Below are 27,922 nucleotides of genomic sequence, written 5' to 3'. Positions count from 1 at the left end.
AAACTTGGGCGAGCAGACGACAGGAATGAAACCTGAACCAACAATACAATTAAAAATGCCATATAAATTTAAGAGAATTAAAGAAAAGATAGTTGTTGTCCTTCAAAATGGTAGTATTTTAATGCAACAAGATTCCTGTAGAGCTTCGCCCCGCCGCGGTGGTCTATTGTGGCTAACGTACCCGGATGATGACCCGCAGGTCGCGGGATCGAATCCCGGCTTCGGTGGCTGTATCCTCCGATAGAGGCGAACATGCTGCAGGATCAGGTTTTGGTGCACGTTAAAGAATTCTAGGTGGTCGAAATTTCGGGAGCCCTCCACTACGGCGTCTCTCATAATCATATGATGGTTTTTGATACGTTAAACCCCGCAAACCAATCAAATCATGTAGAGCTTCAGGTACACGAAGCACGATATAGGCATTTGTCGGCCGTTTTGTTGCCACTTGATTGCACTTGCCTCGTGCCAGCACTATTGACCTCGATATGCATCTCTGCGACGCTGTAGATGAGAAGGAATTCAGACCGACGCTTTCTTGTGGAGACCTTGCAGGCATACGTTGAATTTCGATGAAACAAACGGAAGATTCTTCCACGATTGTTCTGGCAGCGGGAGTGTGAACTCGAAGGCTGCGGCTCATCGAAAAGACACCTCTGGCAAATGTAGAGATAGCAGGTTTTTCTCTATACGTATACTACTTGGCAAACACAATTCCCGGTGCTCGCAAAGCTAAAGTTCGTTTCTGTTATGCGTCTTTCGTGTGCGAATCCGATAGCTTGGCGCACATAAGCAGACAACTGGTTTTCTATGCGCTATTAGCCACAACATAGAGATAATGTTGCTCTATCCTGCTCTACTTAAAAAAAAAAAACGCGAGTGTAGCACTTTGATGCCGTGGTTTTTTTCCATTGCATGCATACGTGAAGGATTTGAATGACGTAATGCTGCTCTGGATCGCTTCCAAACTGGCATATTAGTTCCAAGGTTGTAGACGGCTTTCCTTTGACGATCTGGCGCAAATTATACCCGGTACCATCCTGATAAGAGTATCTGTATCGTTAAGCCTGTCAACTTGTGTGTGTGCGAGCGGTACTTTAGAATATAGCTCTATAGTTCGCTTCTCAGAGCCGCTGGTATTTTATTGAATTTATTAGAGCTGAAGGACTGCTGGGCACAGTTGTTGGGCGGAGCCTTAGTCTGGCAAAGTTATTAACGGAGAACCGGGCTTGACAGACCCCTGCGTGGTCGACCTTGTGTCCCCTTTTCGTTTTGACCTAACGAATCGGTGTAATGAACGTTAATCTGTTACTGTCTTTTGCTCGTGCACCTGTTCTAATTAAAGGCAAGAAACATTCGATAACGGGAGGTACCCTGTACAGTCTGTTGACCATGAGACCTCCACCCACCTCCGTGTCTCCTTTTCTACGTTTGTGTGATCCCCACATGTATCCTTACAATCATGCACAATGAAAGAACTCTGAAATTTGCACTGTGTACTTCAAGAACAGCCCCGCCACGATGGTCTTGTGGCTATAAGGTACTTGGCTTCTGACCCGCAGGTTTTGGGATTGAATTCCGGCTGCGGCGGCTGCATTTCCGATGGGGGCGGAAATGCTGCAGGCTTGTGTGCTCAGATTTCGGTGCACGTTAAAGAACCCCAGGTGGCTCTCCACTACGGCGTCTCTGATAATCATAGTGTGGTTTTGGGACGTTAAACCCCACCTATCAATCAACTTCAATAACATATAGCGCTATTAGATGACGCACGACAAGTTATAACCTCCGTGTTTGCTCTCATACAGTTTGAGTGGACTACGTAAAAAAGGAGCATTGCCCGGCGAGTACAACGTTTTACCGCATTTCCGCATACCGATTCCTTGTGCTGCGTTGCGATGCTTGCGGCTGCAGCGAATAAAAAAATAGAAAGCAACAGTGCGTAGAAAAGGAAGCGGGGAACTAACGGTATCAAGATGCACACGAACGGAAACCTCGGGCGCAATTTCTCCGGGAAGAAGAGCGCATGCGCATACGGCGCGCCCAGGCACCGCCGCTTACTGCAACACACATCGAGCCATACGTTGCTGGCGTACACAAAAGCCGGCTAATGTAGGTCACGAAATATATTCGGAGCGACGAGGTAAAGAAGCGATGGCCTCCGGAGCACTAACACGCTGCAGGGCAGCCAAGTCGGGACGGGCCATCATAATGGCGTCCGCTCGCGGAATACAAAAAAACACGGACCTCGCAGTAGGTATCACGCATGTTGCACGGCTCGTACACGTGCTGCAAGTGCAAGCGTTTACAGTGGTGGGAGCGGCATCGACACGAGCCAGCGTAGGGACGTACGTACTTGTAAAGGAACAAAACAGCACCCGCGGCAAAGATCAAGGATGATCGAAATCGCACCGGGGAGCGTCAAGGAGAGACGAGTATCGGGCTGTAAAGAAAGAGCTACTTTACACCCAGGGACCTTCGGTTCTGCCCTGAGATGTGCATCCACAGTGCTCCTCTCTGAATTCGATCCGTGTTACCTTCACTTGCGCGTGTGTTCGGATTTCTTATGCTCCTATAGCTGTGGCAGATAAAAGAAACAAGTACAACTTGAAGCTTTATTCGTTTTTCTTCCCGCTGGGCTCGCACTATAGCGATAAACTTCGTCTCATTGTCGAGCTTGTGAGCTCGAGGACGCGTATTCGATTCTCTAGTTCGCCAGCTGCATTTCGATTTGGTCTATATGAATTAATGAATTGATCGATTAATTAATGTTTATTTGATCAGATAAAGAAATGTGCAGAGTAAAAGACGATAAACGCCCGACAGGGATTCCTGTACCCGCTACACATTACAATAGCTTTTTAAATGATTTAGTGGCATTTCATGGACAAGGAACGAAAGGCACGAGGTTACGTTTCTAACAGCTCAAACTTATGCATTTCACGCACAGTTAATGAGTCACACCGAGCTTAGAACAGCATTAACGTGATGCACAAGCACCTGTGCACCTTTATACGGAGGGTACGTTAATTGATCCCATAGAAATCAACAACTAGTACTGATTCCGCGACCAATGCGTGCCTCTTGATGATATACCGCGCTTTCGGCGCGTAAATCTTGCATGGGTTACACTTATACGTAACGCATACTACAACCTCTACGTAGGATAATTTACATAAAGGGAGTGTTTTTTTTTCTTTTTTCATTGCTGTTTAGTGTGCTCGACAGGGATCTGTAGTCGTAATGATGATTTAATTTATTGGCATCATCACCCTTTCTACACCTGAACGTAGTTTGTTAAATTTAATCACGATTTACTTCACCGATCAAGTTAATCTTGCACGCTGGCTACCTTGCATACTGGCTACCTGTCGTGACTGCATTATCTAACATGCAGACCCACAGCTTTAGCGGCTCATAATTTGCAGCTGGACCTGGATTTCAAGAGCGCTTGTAAAAGAACAACGTGAGACCGTGCTGTGTAGTACAGAGCTGACTATTTGTCTATCTCCTTCTTACCCTTCTTCTTTTCTCTCTATTTCCTTTCTATTATTCCCTTTTTACCCCACCACAAGCATAGCCAACGAAGCCAAGCTTGGTTAACTTCCTTGCCTTTCCTCTCTACTTTTTCTCTCTCTCCCTTTCTCCGCGAGACATCCAACTATTATATAAACACACGTTTGCAACACGTATCACGTATGCTACTTAAGTGGTGAGCATATAAGCAAACGTTGAACGAAAACAGTTGTGCATAAGGTCATACTTTTTTTCCCTTCTTTCTCGAGTATAAACGGCCGAATCTCCACGCTAAGGAGCGAAGGTACGCAATACGACCTTCGGCGGCTCGGAAAGCTGCTTGAACGGACCGCTTTTTTCTCGGAACACGAGGGAAACCTCAGACTTGGGATGCGATTCGTAAGTGATACGGATTGGAGCAACGTTGCCGCTTGTGCAGATAAGCGAAGTCTCCTTTACATTATTCTTTATTTGCTTTCTTGGAGAAACCGAGTTACCACAGCTATTACCGGTCGCGAGATCCTCCGCTATATCGCACGGCGAACGAGGATGGTTTATTGCGTTGTTAACAATGCGAAGTACCTGCGAAAACAGTGCAGAGTTTGCCCGTGAAATTTGCAGAACGTCCTCTACAGGAGGATGCTGATGCAAAAGCACCAGATTTTTTTTTTTTTACTGCACAGCCTTCAAGGTTGAGATTCGCAATGTGTCGTGGATAGAAAATTATCACCATCACGAATCGACATGTCCTCGTTCGCCACGCCAAAGCTTTGGTTAACAAGCGCAGCTTGAAATCACGGCCCTTATTCACTGCGTTTGCCGTCCGTGTGTTCCGTTAATAATTTTCAGCCGATTGGTGTGGTGAGTGGCCGGATTTGCACAAATTTATGTGGCTTTTGCAGTGCAGCTGTAATGGTCGAGGGATGAGAAACAATAAAAGGCAGAGAGTACAACTACGGATAGCGAGAGAGATAAAGAAAAAAAAACGAGAAAAAAAGAAGAAAAAGAAAGAGAAGAAAGACTGAAGTATGCATAAGTATAGGCAATAAAAACAAACCAATAGGCACAAAGAAAAAGAGGTAGTAAGACAAAGGCTCAGGAAACGATAGAAAAAGGAGCAAACATAACCACGTAGAGTGTATCATAAAGTATGGTATAGTATAGTATAACGAGCCAGGTGAGATGACAAAAGCCTAGTCACGACGGAATTGCTGTAGGTGCCTATGGCAGCTCTGCTGTGACCCAGCCTTGCGCGACTTAGTGCAAGGTGCGCTAATTTCTTAATGTTGTATACCTCTGTTCACCTGTCCATGGTGTGTGGAATAATAACTATGCCATACAAAAAATATACATGTAGTTCTTATTCCATTGCATTCATTTCACGTCCCTTTCATTTTTTTTTAATTAGTAGCTGTCAGTTTATGGTACCCCCTCCCACCCTCCCGCTCCGATTTCCTTCATTGAATAGTTGGTAACCCTATATTTGACGCCCATTCGTCTTTTGTGGCTAGGCACTGCACCGTGCTCCCGACCAGGCTGCAGAAATCAGGTGCCTTCCTCCTCTTCTAACCACTACCACCACCATTTGTGGCCCTTATGCGATTACCCACCGTATATCATCACCGAAACAGCACGACGGAATGTCAACTGAGTGCGGAAAGTTTCACAAGCGAGTGTTTCTAGAGAGCGCGTGCGCATTGCTTGTTTCTCCAGCATCGAGTTATCATTTCTTTAAAGAACGTGATATGAAGGAGAACGAATATTGAGGGAAGGAGGAAGGACAGGCAGGTTAGCAACGTGATACGGAATTCCTGACTACTGCGCACAGAGCCGAAGAACAAGTTGCATGGCATTCGCTATCGGGCCAACCGCGAAATGGACAGGATGGCTGACCGGTCTTTGGGCCCGCGAAGTGGTTGACGACGACGTGATCTTTTTTTCTCTCTCTCTCTCTTTTCGTGCTTGGATGTTTGTTGCTGCGAAGCAGACTCAGTCCTGTCCACAATTTGTTTATCATTACCTCATGACTTTCGGTATCGATGCTCCGCGGTTCTATTAGACGTGCCGTTTCTCACGACTGAACCTCGGTGTCTATACAGCCATTAAGTGTTTATCTTCCGGTTCCTGGTGTGATAGGCCCTGATCGGAAGCCCCGAGACCCAACTCGGCTGACCGGCTGGGTCGACATCTGGTCTCGAGTGACCGTTACGCCAAAGTGGTGGGAAACTGAAGTGTGCCTCGAGGAAGCGGCGTTCGTGGGAGATACGTGCCACATAGCAAAACTTGTACTCTGCCACTGCATCGTGGGCTGTATACCAACCTGGTGTACGTAATTCCCCACGAGCGACGCGTTCAGTTTGGGGTCATTCAGAGAAGAACGTTTCTGAAATACAATTTTTGTGCGTGTCTTGGCTGATCGCTGCTTCGAATTTCTCATAATTTTGCATGCCGTGCCCCTCGTACACTTTGTTTACCGTGCTACGATTACATTCGCCTGCGTCATTAAGGCACCCATTTAAAGATTTGTGGTGCTATTTGCTTGCTTATCTATAAATTACTGCTGCTGTAGATGTGCCGTCGATAATTTCAGCAGATCAACAAAGCTCAAAGGGTCCCGACTAAATGTGCCACCTTGCTGAAGGGCACCCCAACCCACATAGGATTCGCGTGTGTGTGTGTGTGTGTGTGTGTGTGTGTGTGTGTGTGTGTGTGTGTGTGTGTGTGTGTGTGTGTGTGCGTGTGTGTGTGTGTGTGTGTGAAAGAGAGAGAGAGAGAAAGAGAGAGAAAGAGAGAGAGAAAGGTATGTTTGTTGAAGTACTGCGGATCACCAAGCAAGAAGGCGATCGATGGTCTCTCGAATGTTCATAGAGAGGTAGTAGCGGCCCTTAGCCCGCATCACTTTGACCCTAAGGCCTGCCATAGATGGTATTTGTGTAGAGTGCCAGAAGCAGCTCGATGTTATTAATTTTTGTCAATGCATATTTTTGTAATAGAAGAATGTGTCGTTGCGCTGCCCTTTTCAAAATGAGTACTATGAACCAGCTAGTCCTAACCAAATTGCTTCTTTTTCTTAATGTTCTCGCATTAACCCTTAGAAACTTACATTGCCTATGACTGCATACGCAGTTGATACAGAAGCCGTGATGGTGTCGCTAACGCGTCCTTTGCTCGTAGTTCACCGCACACAGCAGAAGGTTTTGAAGCGTTTCTCCGATGATGACGTGTGGATTGTCCCCTCTTGCAGGCACGGTCGCTGGCGCGTCCTCCGCTGGTTGCTGCGGGCGGGCGGCAACGGCGTCCCCGGCCCCATGGCGCCCACCGTGGCGTCGCTGCAGTCCCGAACGGGAGCCTTGGCGCTGCACTACGCGGCGGCCAAGGGATGCCTCGACTGCGTCGTCCTGCTCACCGAGTCGTGCCCGGAGCTCGGGTGAGCGCACACACTGCACCGTAATTACGATGCCCGGCACAAACAAGACGCCGGACAACAGTGAAAGTACACGATGCGAGCGCTGTCTAGCTACCGAGAGTTTGAAGGGGCCCTGCAACGCTTTTTTCTGCATGGTCAGAAAATGCTCCTGAGAACACGAGAGCCTAACCTTTAGCGCAGCACGCGGCCTGGAATCGGCGGTTAAATCTCAATGTCAGTCTACGTAGAATAACTCGTTCTTGTGTCGAAAAATAAGGCCGTAAACGTAAATGACCATACCATAAACTTAAAGTACGCGGTAAGCTGATTTGAGCATCGCGAGCTGCGTAGTTACAGCGGCCGCCGCAAGAGGCCGCGACATGCCCTCTCGCGCGCTCCTGATCACATTGTAAGTAAGCCCCACATTAAAAGAAAAAAAAAGTGCTCAAGATCACGAGGCGCACGGACGGGTTGACGTGACTAGAGTGACGTAGACGTAGCTTCTTACCCTCGTCCTCCTCCTCCCCCTCACGGTGTAGTCTCAGCGCGTTCGCTAGTACCAACTGAAAGAGAAAGCACTTGCATCGTACAGCGAATTCCTATAACTCCGCTCACACCATAGATTGTTAAGATTTTTGGGACCAATAAACAAGTGAGACAATAAACTTTCCAATCAAGCTATTGAAGCCAATTGAAACTACGAGACTTGTTGCGGGGCCTCTTTAATGGAAAAGCATGAAATAATTAAACAGAAAGGGAGGCTTTGAGCAAGACTATATGAAAAAAATAATAATTAAACAAATTTTATCTACCATGGCAGCTTAAAAATGTGCACTTTCCAAGAACAGTACTTCAGCATCGTGAGTACCATTCAACTCGCCTAGTTTGTTACCTAATTACTGCACCATACAGCAATTAAACCATTGCACGCTTCGGGGAGCTAATGTTCGCAGGCGAAGCCTGCAATATGTAGGTAGCGTGATGACGGCAATATACTGAACGCGAAATGTAGACAGTCAACGCTTCGGCCAGGGAACTTGCCAACTGAATTGCCCAGTTCGTTGAGGCAGCAACACCAGTCACTGCGCCTCGACGAAGTCAAATCGCGTTGTCCTAATGTTGACTCGGGCAGCAAAGATGCAGTTCCAGCAACTTCTCGTCTCTTCAAGGGTTTCCGTCTTTCCGCCAACTCCGGTATTTTTGAAGTGTTGTCAGCATTTGTGACAACGTCCGTCGGTAGAATGCAAAGAGCCCTCTAAGTGGCCTTGCGATGCGTAACAAACCATATAGGCTCAGGTTGGAACGACCTGCAAAGTATAGCGCGCCTTTGTTGGCCCAACCAAGCGATTCTCGAAGGTGCCGTAACAGTATAGAACTGCAGTAGTTCTACGAGTCATAGGTCGTCGAAATCATGAGTCTACTAACTCATACTTACCCAGGCGCAGATCGCACGTTCAGAGTGAGTCTGAGTCATGCTTAGTAATGGTTCGGTGAGACTGAGTTCGAGTGGGCCCAGTATAAGTAAATTTTAATGAGTCCAAGTTTGAATGAGTGAGTGCGCTGGCGAAAACCTTTGGTGAGTCTCAGTTCGAGTGAGCCCTAAGCTTGAAGTACCCGCCTCCAGTGAGTCTGAGGGCGCTCCAGTTCTTTTTTTTCGATCTATGCTACAAGTAAACGAGGACGAAAGAAAGGGAATAGACCAATGCGCGAACTTCCTCGTTTGATAAAACACGACGAGGTCGATGGACAATAACGCCACAGAAAGGCATACAGCGGGCATTATGTGTACTTTAACTACAGCGTATTATTTATGACACCAATGAAAAGAAATTGAGGTGGACCAATTTCGAGATGTGACATACATATGAATCTGTTCGATCTACTCGACTGGGGACATTTCTCGGTTCGGAGATATCTGCCCTTTGCTTTTTGTGGCGTATAGTTTTCGCAAATCTTTTGTTTTTCGTAGCTTCTGCTTCCGCTTAGAATTATTCTAAAGTCTGGTGTCAATTTTATGAACTGGATCCTTCGCTCAAGCTAGAGCTACCATCACAACTTTCCCGCTCCGATGCGACACTGTTATGCAAGCCTTTGGTTGGGTGTTGCATTTACAAAGGTGTACTCCTTTCGCATTGGTATGGCAGACACTCCTACATGCGACTACTGCGGAGCTGAAGAGACCATCGAACACGTCCTGTGCAGCTGCGCTTGCTACGACACACAGCGATGCCAGCTCCGGATGGTTTTGAATCGACTTGACCCCGGACCATTTTGTGTGCAGAAGATACTAGGACCTTGGGCATCTGCCTCAGTTGCGCAGAAAGCAACTAAAGCACTGATACTTTACCTAAAGTCAACAAACCTGAGCGACCGCCTGTAGACTGTGTGTGCTCCCCGAGTGTGCTCGTGATTGTGTGTACCTTCTCATCTTTCTGCAACCTCTTTTCTCCCCTTTATCCCTTCCCCAGTGCAGGGTAGCAAACCGGATGTGCGTATGGTTAACCTCCCTGCCTTTCCTTGCATCTTTATCTCTCTCTCTCTCTCTCTCTCTCTCTCTCTCTCTCTCTCTCTCTCTCTCTGCCGAGTGAACGCGTTGTATACCTCTGGCGTTTTCGTTCGGCGCAGGAGGCAAAGCGTGTCCGCTATAGCAGTGTTTTCACTATATTGGCGTAACGCAAAACGAAGCGCGACCGATCCGCCGCCGAGACATGTCGGAAACGTTCCACTCCATTTGCGTACGTCACGGCCGCGCGCAGTGGAGCGGTGACGTGCTTATAAAGTCGGATCGGCTTCAACGCAACACGATAAGTCTCATGGACGAAGCGAAAACGACAAGAACAGGGACGTTCAACGAGTGTCTCGCGCACGCGGACGACTTAATTTATGCCGGAGTCGGTGACTCGGCTTCTCTCCGGATATTACGGTCACTTAGGGTCACATAATGCGAAGGAGGTTCACTGTACGCGGACTCGGCTAACGTCGCGCGCTCACCACACAATGCGCGGTCAGGTGCGCTTGGCCAATCACAAGAAAGTCACACGTGGGTTTCTCCGTTCCATGAGATCATCCTATGCGAAATATTGACCCAGGCGTGGTACATAAGAATCACCAATCAGGGAGTCAATCAATCAATCAATCAATCAATCAATCAATCAATAGATTGATAGATCACTCATTCGATCAATCAATCAATCAATCAACCATACAATCATTCAGAACGGCTATGTGCGTGGATGAGTGCCTGTCTGTAAGGAGTTAGCGAGGTGGATTGGTATGAAATAATTCTTTTCTAGGTGGGTTGGAGGGCAAGGTGAAGGAGGTTAAGAGCAAGGGAGTTTATGAGAATCTCTCCGGGGTGTTGTTACGTGGTGTAAGGGAATGTTCAGAGTGCGTTAAGAGTGTCTATAGGAATTCCTGGTTCATGTGGACACTCCACGCGTGATGTCGCACGGTCAGTCTGTCACGTTGCTTGTCGCTCGAATATCGTGTGCACGTGATTGACTATAAGTTTTTATGAGGTGTCCCTGCAGTGATCACCTATATGCAACTTTTATGAGCACAGTTTCTAAGGAGTTTATTAATTTAGAAAAAGGCTCGGTATACAATGCCTAATAAGTTATAAGAAACATAAAGTATGACATTCGCAAAGCATGACACCCGCCTCACACATTTCGGTGTATACTTAGGCGCTGAAATGCAGTCATGTATGGGATACTCCTAAGTAGGCTTTTTCAAATGTTAAATACATAAATAATATGGCGATGTTAACTTGCTCTACGAGTCGCGTGGCAACGTGCAAGATGTAAAATGGCGTGCACGATTGTTGTTAGGGACCCATATAAATAGATAATTGTTTAAATTTGTGTGAGCCTTTAGCGCCACTTCAAATACATCATTCGTACAAACGACAAGACAGCTAATAATAATGGTCAGTTCATAATTTTATGAGCAGTCCGGCCTTTTCCATGTCAGTTTTCATCATATTTGGAGCGACAGTACACAAACGTAACATATTAAAGTACTGAAAAACATACAGCCATGGGCTTTCTGCGAAGGTATGGCACTTGATGTCTCCTTTAATTCCGTTGTTTTTTTTTTATACAGAAGTTCCTTATATTCTGCTTGCACATGCCTTCATTTGAGAAGGTTATATGAGCTCAACTTTCAGGTTTCATTTTTGACATGAGGCGCACATGTTTATCGCTCGATTGACGCTGTGCTTGGTTGTTAATCTCTCGAACTCTGACTGGTAATTGATAGGTGATTTTGAACGAATGAATTATCATACGCTTGTAAATTTTCGTGATCGCCCACACGCATACAAACACAAATACAGAGGCGCAAGTAGAATTTTTTTCTTTTCTTTGGGGGGGGGGGGGGGAGGGGGGGTTTCACCATCCTTAATTGATCTGAAGGGGGGGGGGGCAGATGTGGTCGAGTACCATTTTTGGCTGTGTATGCTATGGCAGAAAAAAAATGGCGAGGGGGCACGGGCCCAGAGGGCTATAAAGATAATCGAATAAATTATTCCCACGGTTTTTCTCATTGCGGTGACACACCCGCGAAGGGCCCAAGCTCAGACCAGCATACGAACGTTCGCAAAGGACGCTTATACATAAAACAAAGCGCGGAAACTTCATTCATTACGTGGATCCGGCCGTTTCCACTTTATATCACCTTACCGCCTGTAACCTACACAGGCCAAGCTCCTCGGTATGTAAGCTCTCCGTGGAGATAGACACAAAGAAACGAAGGTGTGTTTGCAGTGTGTTCAACCGCAACGGCTCGAAACTGGACTACCTTGGAGGGAGATAATGGCTCCTATTACTCTCCCCCGCTCCTCCGCCGCCTTTAACTCGCGTGCAATCTCGTATTTCTCCAGGCGGCGTTGGGTCGCGAGTTCGTTCACAACGGCGCTGGCGGCGCGCTCTTGCGGCCACCGCTGACACGTGTGTTGCGCGTCACAGCCAGCATGCTCCTTCCTCCATGCTGCCGGCACTCTCATTTCAAGTATCGCACGGTGCGTAGGTGGCTGAGGCGCGCGCACGCACGCACACACGCACACACACGCACACGTGTAAGTATTTGTGTATGTATGCGTTTAAATTTATTATCCCCATATGCATTTACAATGAACTGTTAGCGGGGATGCACCATGCCAGATTCTCCGATACAATCCACAAGGCTCGAGGATCGTTATCAGCGCCTTCCGTACTCCGCAGTGGGGGAAATCTAAGTGCCATATTTATAAAAAAAAAAAAACCTCTACTTACTTTATCTTTTTTTTTCTTTCTCTCTTTCTCATTGTTTTGCTATCTGTGTGCCTGTCAGCGCCAGCGTCAAGGATGTGATGGCATATTCCTCCTTGTGGAAAGCCACCGCACTTAGCGTATAAATTTGCGCAAACACGAATTCCTGTGCTATCTCGAAAAGAAACTAAAACAAAAAAAAACGCGAAGGGATACAATGAAGCCGGCAAAACGAAGAACGAGAAAAGAAACAAAGTGAAAAAATGTTTCAAGGCGAGCCGTTCTAGAAGAGCGCTTTCATGCCTGTTTCTTGCTCGCCCAAACACATAGAAACACAAGCAAAACCCGCTTGGGTTTCGTGAAGGAGCCAAGGTGGCGATTCAAGTTGCGCGGGAGAGAAAGAAAACAGATGGAAGTGATGGCGTGGTCCGACGGGGAATCGAATGCTATAAATAGGGAAAGAATGAGCGGAAGAAGGTCGACTCACTTGAGCGTGCCTAATGACAGCCCGATCTCGTGCCATGTCTGCGTATGCAGCCAAGACACACTGTCGGCAATCACGCACGTATAGTATGTGTGTAGTGTATGTATATGCAAATGTAGGCACTTGCGTCCGCTCAGGCGCGTAATCAAGGTCCTCTTCTCTCGTCCTTTTCCTCTATACGAAAACACTATTCCTATAACCATAGCGCGTACCGCATCATCGAAGACGTCGTACCGCCATTCATCTCTAACTGACTTCCCGGGCCTCAATTCTTTATCGACTACATAGCCTCTGTACATGTTTCTACTAATATGTCCCAACGGTTAATGCGTTTAATCGGTGTTTCCTATCCCGATATACCATTTCGCCCATTTGAGCAACAGATCGTTTTTCTCGGTTTTTTTTTTGTTTTGTTTTTGTGACACGCTTTTTTTGTCGGTACTTTCTGCTCAGCTGAAACATTTTTTTCTTTATGAAAAGTCTTATTTTCAATGTAACCAGCAAAGTGTTACCTCCTAAAATATTTAGTATGATCTTGGCGACTTTTGAGGTGTGTTGTGATGACCAGTTGAGATTATGCACTCTCAAGTGGCCTACACAACACGTCCCACAACTGGCCAAGATAAAAATCACTATTTTAGGAGGTGACGCTTAACTGGTTATGTCGATGATGAGACTGTCTTGTTCTAGCATTGCTGTATCGTTCATTTTCATTATATAAAGTGACTAGCCCGATGCGAGACGCTGATTGAGTTAGGCCGTCATGATAGCGAAGTGGTTATACGGGACGATTATGGTTTTGTGAAAGGAGATATGGCCAAACTTAATTTAAGAAAGAATTCAGGGCATCAAATACATGTCCGTCCTTTACAATGCCACTGGGACATTGTTAAGGAGTCTGTGTACGCCATCTTTCAACAATTCTGTAAATAATGAGATTTACGACTGCATAAAGAGGGGCCCAAGTTTCACAGCTCTCCACTTACGCTATGAAATCGTTTGTTACGTATTATGTAAACAATGACTAACCGCAAATCACACCAACCTTGCATGGTTTGGCACAGTGGCGTCGCGCTTCATGTAACGGACAGCGTCACGGGGGCGCGAAATCGCTGGTGCTCTGTGACAGTGTATTACAACGAGAAACACCTCATACGAGGAAGCAGCAGGCAGAATGATGCGCCGTGCACTTGTTGCATCCTCGTTGTTAGCGCGTGAGAAGCAGTGGACCGTTACTATATAGCGGCCGTGTAGCGTAACGGCGTTGAGTTGCTCATGGGGGCACCCTTATGGACGATGATGTTTACTGCACGCAGCGCAGGGGCCAAGGTACGCACCACGTGACTGTATACTGTGCGTGGTGTATGTATAGTCCGTGCACCTGGCTCGCACTATAGTAGTGCACACTTTGAACACGTAACTTTGCGAGTGCATGGGTTCAGTTTACGAATGCCGGAAGGAATTTTCGAAGAATCCTCCGATGCGATGGAATTTGTTTGCGTGTTTCGACTGTATACAATGCCCGCTACTTCCGGGCTGCTTGCAACAGACATGCGCGCACCCACCGAGAGAGGCATGGGGAGGTACACATACGCAAAGAAATAGATTAAGACACGTTGACGCTGTAACACAAACGTGCATGGGCTGCATGCATACAGACGCTCATAGACTCCCTATCTTTACTTTCATGTGATTGGTACTATTTGTATACTTGATGCGAACATGCCTTCCCTTCATGCTCTTCAATTTTCAATTTCAATTTTATTTACCAGAAAAACAATCTGGAGGGACACCAGGGCAAAAATCTGTCGCAGCAGCTTGACGAAGGTCCAGGGTCCCTTACATGACAATAGCACATATATGACACAGGTCACCAAGTATTTTTTCGCATAGCTTTTGGCCTTTCCTTCTGGCAAACATGACGTTCGTCCAGTCGGTACTCTCAGCTTTTAGCGAAGCTTTCATAGCTCTCAGATTTTGGTGGCGGCATCCTGCGCGGAAAACCCGGCGTCGACGAGCGTACGGATATATGCGGCCCTCAAAGGTGCGCCGGTAACATGCGTACACGCACGCTTCATTATCCAATAATTCATACCCTCTCGATCGTGAGCTTGTCGGTGATCAATCGTTTCGGATATGTGGCAATGTGATCGTTTCTCGAAGTGACCTGTCATTTCGCGTCGGCACATTTCATTGTTACGCGGATATGAACGCTTCGCCGTCGTTGTCTGCCTGCTGTTGCACTGCTGAGCGTTAGGTGAAGCTCCTATTCCCGAAATGAAGGAAGAAAGCAGCAGGGAGCATTGCGCGAGGAGAAAGAAAGAGAAGAAAGAGAGAAGCACACACATGCCAGGTTTCCCTTGTCACTGTTTTGCCGGTATAGTAGGAGAAAGCCTGTTGACTTTTTTTTCTCTCATCTCGGCTGACCTTACCACATCTTCCCATGTAGAGTAGCCAACTGAAATGTTAATCTGGTTAAACCCCTGCCTGTTTGTTTTATTATGTTCTCTGTCTCTCTCTCTCCCCGTTCATTCCATGAGGTTTACAGCTAAAAAAATGCAAACGTGCACAAAATTTGGTGGTGGGAAGAAGCAGCAATATGGGAAAGAGAGAGAATATTGACTAGAGCATATATATGTACGCTCCTCGAAATAAAGATTTTGTTGGAAGTAAGCGCTCCCTTCTGTCCCTTCCCTTGTCCTATGTTTCTAAACGCGCTACGTCGATCAACAAAGAGAGAATATATCATGGCGAAATGTTTCCTCGACTATATACGGTTTGCTACCTTGCACATTGTAGAGGGTACGGGGTACCACAGCCGAGATAGAGATGAGACCGGTCACGAAATTGGGAGACCCTAGTGCAACTACTTGCAATATGTTTTTTTTTTTCGGTTTGACGGAATATTACCCGGAAAGTACCCACACACAGTAAAGTCAGCTTTTTCGCAATGCGATGAACACGTACGGATCGAGGCGCCACCGATGCTAGGAAAGTCACGAACCGTGTATAAATCAGATAATGAAAAAAAAAATGACCGTACCTCGATAGAAAAGGCACATTTCATTGGCGAGGAGCGTGACAGGTGTTCTCACGCCGAATAGGAACAAAGCAAACAGGACAGACAATGGGTTCTTTGTCTTCCCTCTCGAGTCGTGTCTGACAAGCAATCGAGTTTGTAGAGGCGGCCCTCTTTTGCGCCTTTACCGGTCATGTTACACGCAGAACCCGACTACACGCTTCGCGGCAGCTTATCTGATATTCGCAATCATTCGCGATCACGTGTGCTGACATAACCTGGTTGTGGGAACACTTGACCCCGGGCTGTTGCGTATTATTTATTTATTTATTTATTTATTTATTTATTTATTTGATTTCCATACACAGATACACAAGGACACAGAGGAAAGAGGGAGAGAGCAAGCTGGCAATTGCCACCTGGAGGGGAACAACACCTGCTCACTCCGACGGCAATAAGTCGCGTTTGCACAATGTAAAGGTGGTGCGCTGCAAGCATCCGACGCGTTGCCATTTACTGATATGTAGTAATTGCCTTGATTGTTTACGGTTTCAATACCATATCGTTATACTTGCCTGACGTAACTAACCAGTGGCGTACAACGTGAATCCCTACTGCTCGAGCTAGGTCACTTCATCAACTTGATCGAGATATAGCCGCCGCCGTGTGTTCCTGCTTCAGTTTAGTTGTGTCGATAGTTATCGGGTTTCACTTCCCAAAACCGCGATGTGATTACGAGAGACGCCGTAGTGGAGAGCTCCGGAATGTTTCGACCATTTGGGATTATTTAACGTGTACATCCAAGCACCATGGGCATTGTCATTTTCATTTTGCATACATCTAAATGTGGCCACCCCGGCCGGGTTTTGGGTGAGCAGTTGAGCACCATAGCCACTGTATAGCCGCGGCGGGTCCCGATTTTGTTCAGGACTTAGCTTGCGGTGTTTATCGCTGTCGGTTATGCGAACGTATGGTTGAAGGGAACATTTACCTAATATCGGGGTGGCTTAAAGAGACATTAAAGTGAACTATTAGGCAGACGTAGATTGCTGAAATGGCGGTTCAGAAACCTCGTTGTGTTACTTTCGTGCTAAGGAAGGGCCTATTTTGAAATAAATCACGTTTTAGTGCTCCGCATATGGTTAGCGCGCTTCAAATTACCCGCCTCAAGAAGCGGACCAACCGGTCCGTCTCACGTCACCGTTGCCGTGCACAACGTTGCCCGGCTTTACTGCGCTAGTAGCAGCAGATTGAAATCAGCGGAAGCCACAGCAGCAACAACGGCCATCGATCAATTTCCCGCCGTTGGCTTCGAGATTGCAGACGCTTTTGTTTCAACTGCGCCCCGCTAGATGGCACCGCCTGTCTCGTGTAACCACGCGAAACTTTAATTTTTGAACCACTCACGCCATTCCCCATAGTAACGTCCGGCGCTTCTTTTTTCCGGGAGTCAAACAGAAACGAACAAGCAGCATTTTATTGCGTCTCTTGATGCACGGAAGGTTCTTTATTTAGTGCAGTTAGATCGATTACTAGTGATTAATTGTAGGCGGTCCGTCTGATGTCATCGGGACCGCTTTGAAAATGTCCTACTGCGGTACTTGTGTTTTTGTGCATTTACCTTAATTTATAAGTAAGTAGGGTACTGTTGTTGATAATATTGTCGTTTTAGATGTTGTCATACATTGAGCTTTCACTCTGACGTAAATTGTTATTTGACTTTAGTGCCCCCTTAAGTTCGTGAACCGACATCGAAGGTCGCGGGTTATTACACGTGGTTGTTAGGAAAATGAACATTTTGCCACGTTGTAATGTGCGTTTTGCGCTATAGTTGACTTTGAAACGTCTCCATTTGGTAAGTTACACATATGACTGAAATAGAGAGAATAACAAAACAACTAGAGAAAAATCGGAGGACCACGCAGCGTGCAATGGAAGGTAAAATTATGGGAATAACATTCAGAGCTTGGAGGATGGCATAATGGGTAAGAGAACAAACGGGAGCCGCAGATATTCTAGTGAATATCAGGCAAAAAAAAAGAAAGAGAACCCGTACTGGTCACGTAATGCTTAGAACAGACAATCGGCGGACAGCATAAGAGCAGAAGAATGGTTGTTAAGCAAGCGATGGGAAACGCGGTCGTTTTTGGCGGAGAGTTAAATATGCAGTGGTGGAATTTAGAAGTTCGCAAGGATAAAATATAATCAGCTTACACGGGATAAGGGGAACTGGAGATGATTGAGAGAGGCCCTCGGCCTGCAGGGGACTAAAAAAGGCTGAGGATTATGATGAGGAGGAGTAGGATGAGCGCGCTGTGTATGCATGTGTTAAAAGGGATAGCACATTAAGGTATCCCATATGTGGCCCGTGGCCTACACACAACTGCCTTCGTCTCACATATTTTTTTTCTTAATGAGTATGTTTACGGGCTACTCAGTTGCGGCTTTGTCTCTCTCTCTCTCTCTCTCTCTCTCTCTCTCTCTCTCTGTTTTATTTAGTTGTTTATTTATTTTTATTTAGGAACATGATGTGGTCACCATGCGTTAAAACATAACAGTGGTAAAAGACACCGATTTCAGGATTTTCGTCTATATTTCGGTGATTCTATGGAGATCGGTACCAATATATTTCACAAAACCTTATCTCGAATCTCCTTCAGAAATGACTCATATACGAGATACGGGACAGGCCTTTTTTTCGAACGGCTATGTTAGCTGACAGTTGACAAAATTTTGCTCAAACTTTTTGTAGATTTTTTTTCTTTATAGCAGAGCTGTTATAACTGATACATAGAGAGAAATACTTAGAAAGACACGCATAAGAAATGATAAAAAGAAGGGGCAATCATAGCCATGCATATTATCGTATATCAAGAGGCGGGAAATTGGTTAGAAGCCTATATATCCAAGCCAAGACAAGCTAGATGACTGCCAGCTCTGCTGCAACCTAGCCTTGGGGTATAGTTGCTCGAAATATTATTTTTTGCACTCTTGAGAATACTTCTATATATTGCTGAGCGTGCCATTTAGTATGAAGCTAGCGAGGAGAGAAAGGAGAGGCAGGGATGTTAAACGGTCCATAAAAAAACTGGCATTCTGGGGAAAGAGATGGGGGATTTTTGAAGTTCGATGTAGAGAGGAAGAGATAGAGAGGGAGCACGCACGCACTCACAAGAAGTCGCACTCATCATTGTCACAGTACCGTCAATTGGTCTCCGCGGTGCAAGATCTGTTGTCTTCAATGACTCAAGAAACGTCTTCGTTATCTTCATCCGCGATGACCCTTCCACACGACATTCTGAAATGGTTTACTGACAACATCGTGTCTTTAGGAAGGAATCTGAATGCACCACCGTGCGCGAAACCATAATCCACATAATTGCGTCACACTTACCCACCAAGCTCAGCGGGCATCTCATCGAACAATTGAGTGCGAACAGCTTTTCGCTCGTGTCGCGTCGAGCGTCTAAACAAATACGAGGGGATTAAAAGGTCAGAAGTTCACTTATGGAAATCAGAAACTGACCAGTCGGCCTCACCGGGGCAAAAGAACAAGTTCCTGCAACATTGGGCGATCGCGATTTCGCCGCTCATAATGAAGCATGCACACCCGTTTCCCGGACTTTGGTGTGTCTTTTTTTTTTTTGCATGCGCAGAAACATAATGAAACGCCCCACTCTTGTCAGTTGTTTGTAGCCATATAAGTCGTGGTTCAGTCACACTTTCTCGGTGTTCGGTAAAGGCAGAAGAGAAACCGTGCAACCATTACTACTGAAATAAGTTGATCGATTATGTATTCGATCAGTGTAAAATGATTGTCATAATTCTTGAGTCAGCCTTGAATGTTCGCATTACTGTTATTTTGATAGTGCAAGCCGCTGTCCCACCGCTGATATGACTTTCGTATAACTTAGGGTTTTAGTATAGAGCTATAGGTAACATGATACGAAAATTGTTGATTGAACAGGGCCACAAAACGACCGCTTACTGCCAGGCTGTCAGATATGTGTGCTTCGCAGGCATGAAGCGCAATCAGCTGATGCAATATGCTGGTTAAACTGGATACTTTCAGAGGAGGCCTTGCCCTGCTGTTGAGATAAAATGTAGGCAGGAGGAGTTGCTACTGCTGCTGCTGTTGCTGCTAGTGATGGTGATGTTGGTTATTATGATGACTATATATGATGGCCATATAATGCTGTTGGCTATACGTGTAGATTTTTTTGGCGAGCTTGTTCGAGAACTTGTCAGCAGTGTGACATATTTACCATTCACTCTTTCGCGGGAAAATGAAGTGTTTCTCAACACACCTCATGTTTCTGTGACAGAGAACGGGAACCAATCCACCCTCAGGGAACCAAGCCACTCACAAGCCGTAAACTGAAGCGACACCATTTTGCCGTATATGTAAATTCATGTTGAGGGAAGCGTGTTCTTGCTTAATTTTTTTTCCCTCTGCCTCGGGAGAATCATAAGCGTATCGCGAAGGAATTTTTCTCTCATCACTCGAAGCCATTGACCTCTGGGTGCTCTAGGCACGCTAGATATGTGAGTGCTCTGGAGCTCGTTTGACGTGATATATATTTATCGCGTCTCACGATCGACAAATGGGGAAAATCCCGCCACTTCGTCGTTTGCCGATAGACGTACCTGTGGTCGTGTAAATATTAGCAATGCGGGCGTCTTATTACAAAGGGCTGTCCTACATTGTAATATTTGCCTTTATCAGTTTTAAGTACGTGGAAAATAAAATAAGAACGCTAGAAGCCACATGGCGAATGCTTCACCTCAAGGATTACGTATGTACCTTTTCACAGGAAGGAAAAAATCACCGCCATGATGGGCTGTGCGCGGGAGTACAAAGGCTAAGGGCGCAGCGTTGCCAGTGCATTTTCGAGGGGATGCGCCAATTTGCACAGCCCAAGGAGGGCTATGGCGGCGCCCAGTGAGGCGTTTATGAAAAGGTGAATAGGCTCCACAACCTCGTGCAGTGCAGCTGTCTTTTTGTCTCCAAGCTTTAGAGTGATAGCGTTAAACAGCTCGTTTAACAGAAACGCCAATGTCCGCGTCGTAGGTCGTGAGTGAAAAATGGGGTGTTGATTGCCATTGAGCAAAAAATCGAGATGGACGCAACTGAGTACATCAAGAATTAAAATCTCCTGCTCTAGTGCGATTATAATCCACGCATTTTACGTGGTACGCAGCTGTTATAACAGGCATTCGCATCACTGATAGAAACTGCCTCGGAAGTGCATATTTCGTCATTTAAATCTCTGCGCCCTTGTGGTGGCGCCGACTTCTCCTTTTCGCTTAGACGACGAAGCACTGAACGTACAATAAAAAAAATAAATAGCACATAATATGTCACCCAGTAAGAAAGCGAGATGTGCGAACAAAATGCAACTCACCCGTACATGAGTCGCAAAGATACGAGCACGAGTTCAGATGTGAAATGGTTAATGGTCGTATAGTAGGTCTGTAGCTGACTCTACAGGTCTGCGTGTGTGGCGGCGCCTAGATAGCGTGCATGTGTTATCGCCTACTTGGAAGAATACAGTGCATTGACTCTTTCCTTCTCTGTTATTTTTTTATACCTTGCGTTTTTGTTCACGTTTCTGTTTGTATGCGCTGGCATTCGGTTCTAGGGGGGCCGCAGTCGGTGCGTCGGTTGTGCTCAGGTCCGTTGCCCGCCTTGCTAGACATCACATTTGGAGTCACTCTTTGGTCACATTATTGAAGTACATATCAGTTTTTTTTTTTTGTTCGCATAGCGCTGCTACTTTTCAGTTACTGTGTTTGTTTTTTCGTCCCGCTATTTCTATCGCTACGTCTTAATTCGATCGCTTATGCATTATCTGTCACAAACTGATTCCTTTATTATTATTTTTATTAAGGTAAGTGTACTAAATGTCAAAGTATGGGCGTTGCCCGAACTTTTTTTTTTTCGGGCACGACGGCGGAAGTGGATTACTTTTTGCTTTTTTTTTGGAACGGAGCAGGAAAGAGGTTTCAGCAAATATACATGTACGTTCATGCGTAGGTTTGTATGTGTGCTTGTATGCATCTATACTCAAGCAAAACAAAAAAAAAAAAGCTTGGCACATGAGTGGTGGAGCTACACACTTGGGCTCAATAATTCAATTTAATTTGCGAAGTTCACAATGATTCATTTTTTGTCCAAAAGAAACGTGGAAACGCCAGAATAAACGAAGCCACGAGTGCGTTGCAAACCACAAGCGCGAATATTAGGCTAATATATGTACTGTTCATTGATATCCCATGGTGGCTGAACGACCGTAGCACCAGAATTCCGTCTAGTTCAACTTGGGAAACTGTAATATAACAATGTTGCAGCCAAGTTACGCGTCCGTGACGTCGCATGCAAGCCAGAGATTTGGGCAGATTTTTTTTTTTCTGGATGGGAGTGCGAAGGCAGTGCTTTTTTTTTTTAAATCGTCCTTTTTTGCTCTGTAGGTCATAGAGTAAAAAATTTCGAGGGAGGAGGGGGTCACGGGCCCGGTGTGCTATCCTCTGGCTACGCCACTGGTGCAAGCTATCGACGTCCGCGATGGCATACTCTATACGGGTGTGGTTCCCGCCGACCGACGCTGTGTACAGACCACCGATTCCTTCCAGTCGCCCCGTCTTCGGTCCGAAAACCGGCGCATTTCGCTCGTCTTCTTCTTGTGCGTGGCCACGGCGGCACATCGGCAGCGCCAACCCAGCTCGCAAGTGGGGCGTGACGGCTGCTGACCGCTGGCCGCATCTCGCCGCTACATCGTCCCTCTCCCATCGTCCACGCTACTTACTGTGATATATCAGTCCCGGTATGCAGGCGGATGCCAACACCGCTGCCAGCATCTCGCACACCTCGAATCCACCACCCCTTTCTGTGCCACAGCCGCATAGCGTATAATAAATAATAAGAACATCGCACGCGTCGCCGTGAAGGAGGGCGCGAACGCCTCAGCTTTTTAAGCTGTTGTGTCAAAAATACTGGCAGTGTGGTGGAGGCTTCAAATAACTGCAGGTTGCATGGGCTGTAGGAAGTTTAAAGCACGGGGTTTTCTTTTCTCGTTTGTTTCGGTTTTATTTTTATCAGTGAAACATAGGGATTAGGAATGGGTGCTATGTCGCGTGTATACCTCGTATTGTAAGCAACCCCTGAAAACTTTAAGTAGTGTCGGTCCTTTTTCGTGCTTCGAACTGTGACCAGCGGACGATCTTTAACAACTTGATCCTTACTACAAAATAGTGATCGTTACTTGACGATCTTAATCCTTACTCTAAAGTTAACCCTGGAACAGGCCTTACAATAGTTTGAGACCGAAGTTGTAGTAGTCTTAGAAGTGTGGCAGCTTGGGCTAGTTGGTATGGCATGACGATAGTTATAGCGCGAGAACAAAACGACGACACAGAGACAACTTTCGTGTCCTTCTTGTCTCTGTGTCGTCGTTTTGTTCTCGCGCTATAACTATCGTCATGTAGTAGTCCGTCAAGGAAAGTCATACAATATCGCTTATTGTAGTCCGCCGCGGGGATGAAGTGGCTACTCGGCCCGGCTGCTGACTCGACAGTGACGGGTGTGATCTGGACCACGTCGTTCACGTATTGATCGAGGCGAAGTGCGAGAGGTCCGTGTGTTGTGCACTGTCAGTGTACGTTAATAAGGGAACAACAGATGGTCGAAATTTGCGGATTCCACCAACACGGCATGAGTCATAATCTTATCGCGACTTTGGCTGGGAAAACCACGGAGATTATTATTGTTACCATTGTAGCAGCTCCCCCCCCCCCTTTCCAAGGGGAGACAGGCAAAGCCGAACGCCGCCACTTCGCATACTCCTGATTCGCGGTGCGAAGAAAGTATTGAATTAGAGAGAAATCCAGACGAGGCGGACAATGGGTCGGGATGAGTGCTTATAACTCGAGTGATGGGCTAACGACGCATTGTCGAAGGAAGTACCAGTGACAGTACCCCGACGTCTTTCTCGTCACTCATTTCATTACGCGAGAGCTGCTCACGCAGACACGCGAGAGCTGCTCATCGTTTCTGCATGCAGGGAGCCTCCGTGAACTCCGTGTCTGGCCAACGCTAACGACGTTCTCAGGCACACGTGCGATGAAATAACAAAAAAAATGAATGCAACAGCGCGGCCACGTTTTCCTGTAAAAGATGCACCCACAATGGACTTTCGCTCCTTTGGAGGTTGGGGCCACGGCTGTATAACGCCCGCGGGGCCGAATAAACAAGAGACCCGGATGCAAAAGGTGTTGTGCAGGTGCGGGCCTCGGAAATAGCGACGACAGTGGCGTGCCTCGATGATGTTATAGCGAAATTTTTTGTTGAGTTACGAGGTACGTACACACTGTGATGTCGTGTGCATACTCATCTCTTTTTCTCAAGCGAGGCTGCCTTACCGGAAACGACCCGGATGTGATGAAATACCAGGCGTTCTCTGTGATTGTGGGTGGCGCGGCACAGCGAATAAAAATGTGCGACTCTCTAGAAAGGAGTGATGGATCTCATAACTATGGCGCATGTGGAAGAAACGGACAGAGAATGCAACGAAAGTGAACAGTGGTACCAGATACTTATTTCTGTTTATTCGTGGCCACGTATGGCGCATGCGCAAGTGTGCGATTGCGCTAGCGTTCGTGTGGGCTGCTGCCGTGCTGTTTATCTTGTTTCGTCCAAGGGCAGACAGCGAAGGACAATAATAGAAGGGTTAGGGGGTGAAAGGAGCCGGGAATGTGGCCTTCATGTCCCCCATATCTAGTCTGTAGTTCACACACACACACACACACACACACACACACACACACACACACACACACACACACACACACACACACACACACACACACACACACACACACACACACACACACACACACACACACACACACACACACACACACACACACACACACACACACACACACACACACACACACACACACACACACACACACACACACACACACACACACACACACACACACACACACACACACACACACACACACACACACACACACACACACACACACACACACACACACACACACACACACACACACACACACACACACACACACACACACACACACACACACACACACACACACACACACACACACACACACACACACACACACACACACACACACACACACACACACACACACACACACACACACACACACACACACACACACACACACACACACACACACACACACACACACACACACACACACACACACACACACACACACACACACACACACACACACACACACACACACACACACACACACACACACACACACACACACACACACACACACACACACACACACACACACACACACACACACACACACACACACACACACACTGTAGAGTGCGTGCGTGTGTGTGTGTGTGCGTTCGTCCGTGCGTGAACTACAGACTAGATGAGGGGGTAGATAATTGGAAACAGAGTGGAAGGCACACCACAACATAACACATCTTACTCAAGAAATGAGCACCACACCAAAGATCCAAACAAGTGACTGATAAAAACTAAAGCGAACCCTCTGTAGGCTCATATTTGATGCACGACCGTTTTTAAACAAGAATGACACATTATGTTGTGGAGAGATCAAATTGCTATACTTTTCTTATCATCTCTCAGCAAAGAAACAACCAAGCGGGCTAGTACAGAAATACGCAAGGAAGTGAACCGAGGAACAACCGTTCTCCGCGGAACCGTATAAGCGGGCTTCCTCTAGCTTCCTTCTTCTGGAAATAAAGAAATAAACTGCTCGACGAACACGACTGGTGGCTGGGTCGTGCGCTATCTGCGAAAAGCCGACTTCTGCGTCCGTGGACTGCCTTTCAGACTAAAACAACTGCTAATTTTCCCTTCACCGTCGATCACCCGGGCTGCGCGAATGTACAAGATGCAGCAGCGCCCCCCTACCCTGGTCCCTGGTACTGCGCATCGTTGCAACACGTTTGACCGCGAACTTGGCAGTCTCGCTTTTGCTCGGCAGCGCGGAGTACTGAGGCGCGGCCCACCTCCTCGTGTCAGGCTGCAGAATTGATTGCGAGATGGCGGTAGTGTTTACGTCGACGATATGCGTGAACACATTTGTTCGCAGTCTCAATGAGAAGGGTACGATGCGGCACGCCCTTTCATCTGTCTTACAGCTTGTCTCCGTTAAAGCAAGAACAAAAGAAAACGAATTAATGAAATCCTTCCGGTAATGTGATTGTACTGGACGATACGAGTGGTGGCTTTAAGGAAAAAGGCCGCTAATGCGAAGGGATGGAACACAACTCTCACTCATTTTATAGACGATCCTTTTAGTACGCTTACAAACTATGAGGATGGTCGTGAGGTCCCGTAGTGAGTAAGGAAGCGGTAGTAAATGCGAGTGTGGTCGACCGCTCCTGCTCGAATCTTTCAAAGCTGTATCGGCGTGGCGCCGCGATACGTCTAGATATAAGGTGCGGATCTTTCGCTATAGTATGGTCATTTAGGGCGATGGCTCGGGAGAGCGACGACGTGGACTTGGACGCGAACAGTTGAAATTGAGATGCGCAGATACGGATGGGCCTCGTCTTGCGGTGAATTACGGTCGCGTGGATGGCAGGTTGTAAGCTTGGAGTCTGTGATTGTGACGACGTGAACATGGAAGCGCGCTGTTGAGATTGAGATGCGCAGATACGGACGGGCCTCGTCTTGTGGGGAATTACGGTCGCGTGGAGGGCAGGTTGTATGCTTCGAGTCTCTGATTGCGACTGCTACTGCCCGTCGGTTTGACGAGTTGTTCGAAATGTCCAATTACCAACTAGCCTAGCTTGACGTTTCAATAAAGGTTTCACTACTACTTGATAATTTGTTCTTTTTTTATTGTCTATAGGTTTTCTATAGGCAGTTGCAGTCTTCTCACCAAGACTTTGCGCAACGGTGCACACTTTTAAATTGATTACGCATGTATAGCGTACGATACGCACTAGGATTCTGTAAGCGCACCCGCTCTGAATGAGTTTATTCTGGCAAACGGCTTTTTCCTCCTCCCATGCAAGTAATCTTCAAAATGAATTCGTGAAGTTTGTCGCTTTTTTTATATTTCCCTAGATATTTCAAGGAGCGGTCATTAGTGCGGTTGGGAAAATCAAACCGGGGCCATTCATGCCACCGTGTGGCAGGGCGGGCAACAAAGCAACCTGGATATCAGCACAGTTGCCTAAGATTCTCTCGTTTAATGAATTGGTTTACTAATTACACAACAAAATGAGGAGAATTTTATCGATAGCCTTGTTTTTTTTTTTGTTAGATAGAAGCAAATGAATGTTATATGCAATTAGGTTAAGGGAAGCACCGGTGGGAGACAATATTTGTTGGCTTTACCTCTGGTGTGGAAAGTGTGACATAAAATGAATTTAATGTGGATGAAAAGTTGCCCTTGATATTGGTGCGATTCGAACCCACAACCTTTGAATCACAGGTCTGATGCTCAAGTGAGTTACGACTTGAGGCGCCCAGAAACGAATGAATGCACAGCGCGCCCTTCTGAGCCGCTTCGATACCAACGATGTATATATAGCTCTTCCGACCGATCCGTTTATGTGGGAACCGGAGGTGACGACGAAGGACGCTGCCAACGGGCGCGCCCTTTGTGATCGCAGCAGAGGTGTGTGGACGCTCCGCAATGCAACAACCTCGGGCGTCACCGGTGCCGTTTCAACCCTACAGCGGCAAGGAGGCACGACCACTTGGTCGCAAAACAAGAAGGACTCGTACGAGTGCCGCATTTTCACGCGTATTGCGTGCTTACAGTGTCTATTATAGGCGGGAAAGTCGGGAGAAGTGGTTGGGGTGGTATAAAAGATGTCTTTTGTTGTTTCATAAGATTAACCGGAGAATTGTTGGAAGAAGAGAGACAAGCAAGGAGAAAGTTGTTCAAGACGCTAGGCTTCGGGCGTTCCCAGAACGCGTATATCGTCGGCTGACTAAGTTTGCTTGAGAATAACTGGCCGCTCTTGCCAGCTGCCCATTCGCCACGTTAATTGAATCTGAGTACGTCCGGACTGTGTCGCTTGGACGCCCGTGCGTGCAGATTACGAAAGAGAGAAAGACGAAAAAGGACAAAATATTATTTATTTATTTATTTATTTATTTATTTATTTATTTATTTATTTATTTATTTATTTATTTATTTATTTATTTATTCTCACTGAAAGGCAGAACGTGGTTTAT

At 46.6% G+C, this 27,922-nt stretch overlaps 2 protein-coding genes across 7 annotated transcripts in view; one reads left to right on the top strand and one right to left on the bottom strand.

Moving 5' to 3' along the window:
* The window catches only part of LOC119175991 (lactosylceramide 4-alpha-galactosyltransferase), a 48,906-nt gene extending 27,744 nt beyond the window's left edge, over window positions 1–21,162 (bottom strand). The window contains exon 1 of one of the 5 annotated variants that reach the window (XM_075889321.1): window positions 21,074–21,162. Coding sequence is in view for 3 of the 5 variants with exons in the window: in XM_075889324.1 (XP_075745439.1) it covers window positions 21,074–21,081 (8 nt within the window). In the remaining 2 variants the exon portion in view is untranslated. The remainder of the gene's footprint in view (window positions 1–21,073) is intronic. The other 4 variants (XM_075889322.1, XM_075889324.1, XM_075889325.1 and 1 more) reach the window with 4 other exon arrangements.
* The window catches only part of LOC119176002 (uncharacterized), a 353,641-nt gene that overhangs the window by 160,585 nt on the left and 165,134 nt on the right, over window positions 1–27,922 (top strand). For both annotated transcript variants that reach the window (XM_075889318.1, XM_075889319.1), the window contains exon 2: window positions 6,755–6,937. In XM_075889318.1, the coding sequence (XP_075745433.1) occupies window positions 6,755–6,937 (183 nt within the window). The remainder of the gene's footprint in view (window positions 1–6,754; window positions 6,938–27,922) is intronic.

This window comes from Rhipicephalus microplus, chromosome 3 (assembly GCF_043290135.1).
Source record: "Rhipicephalus microplus isolate Deutch F79 chromosome 3, USDA_Rmic, whole genome shotgun sequence".
In the NCBI taxonomy this organism is placed as follows: domain Eukaryota; kingdom Metazoa; phylum Arthropoda; class Arachnida; order Ixodida; family Ixodidae; genus Rhipicephalus; species Rhipicephalus microplus.
This window is presented reverse-complemented; position numbering and strand designations above follow the sequence as displayed.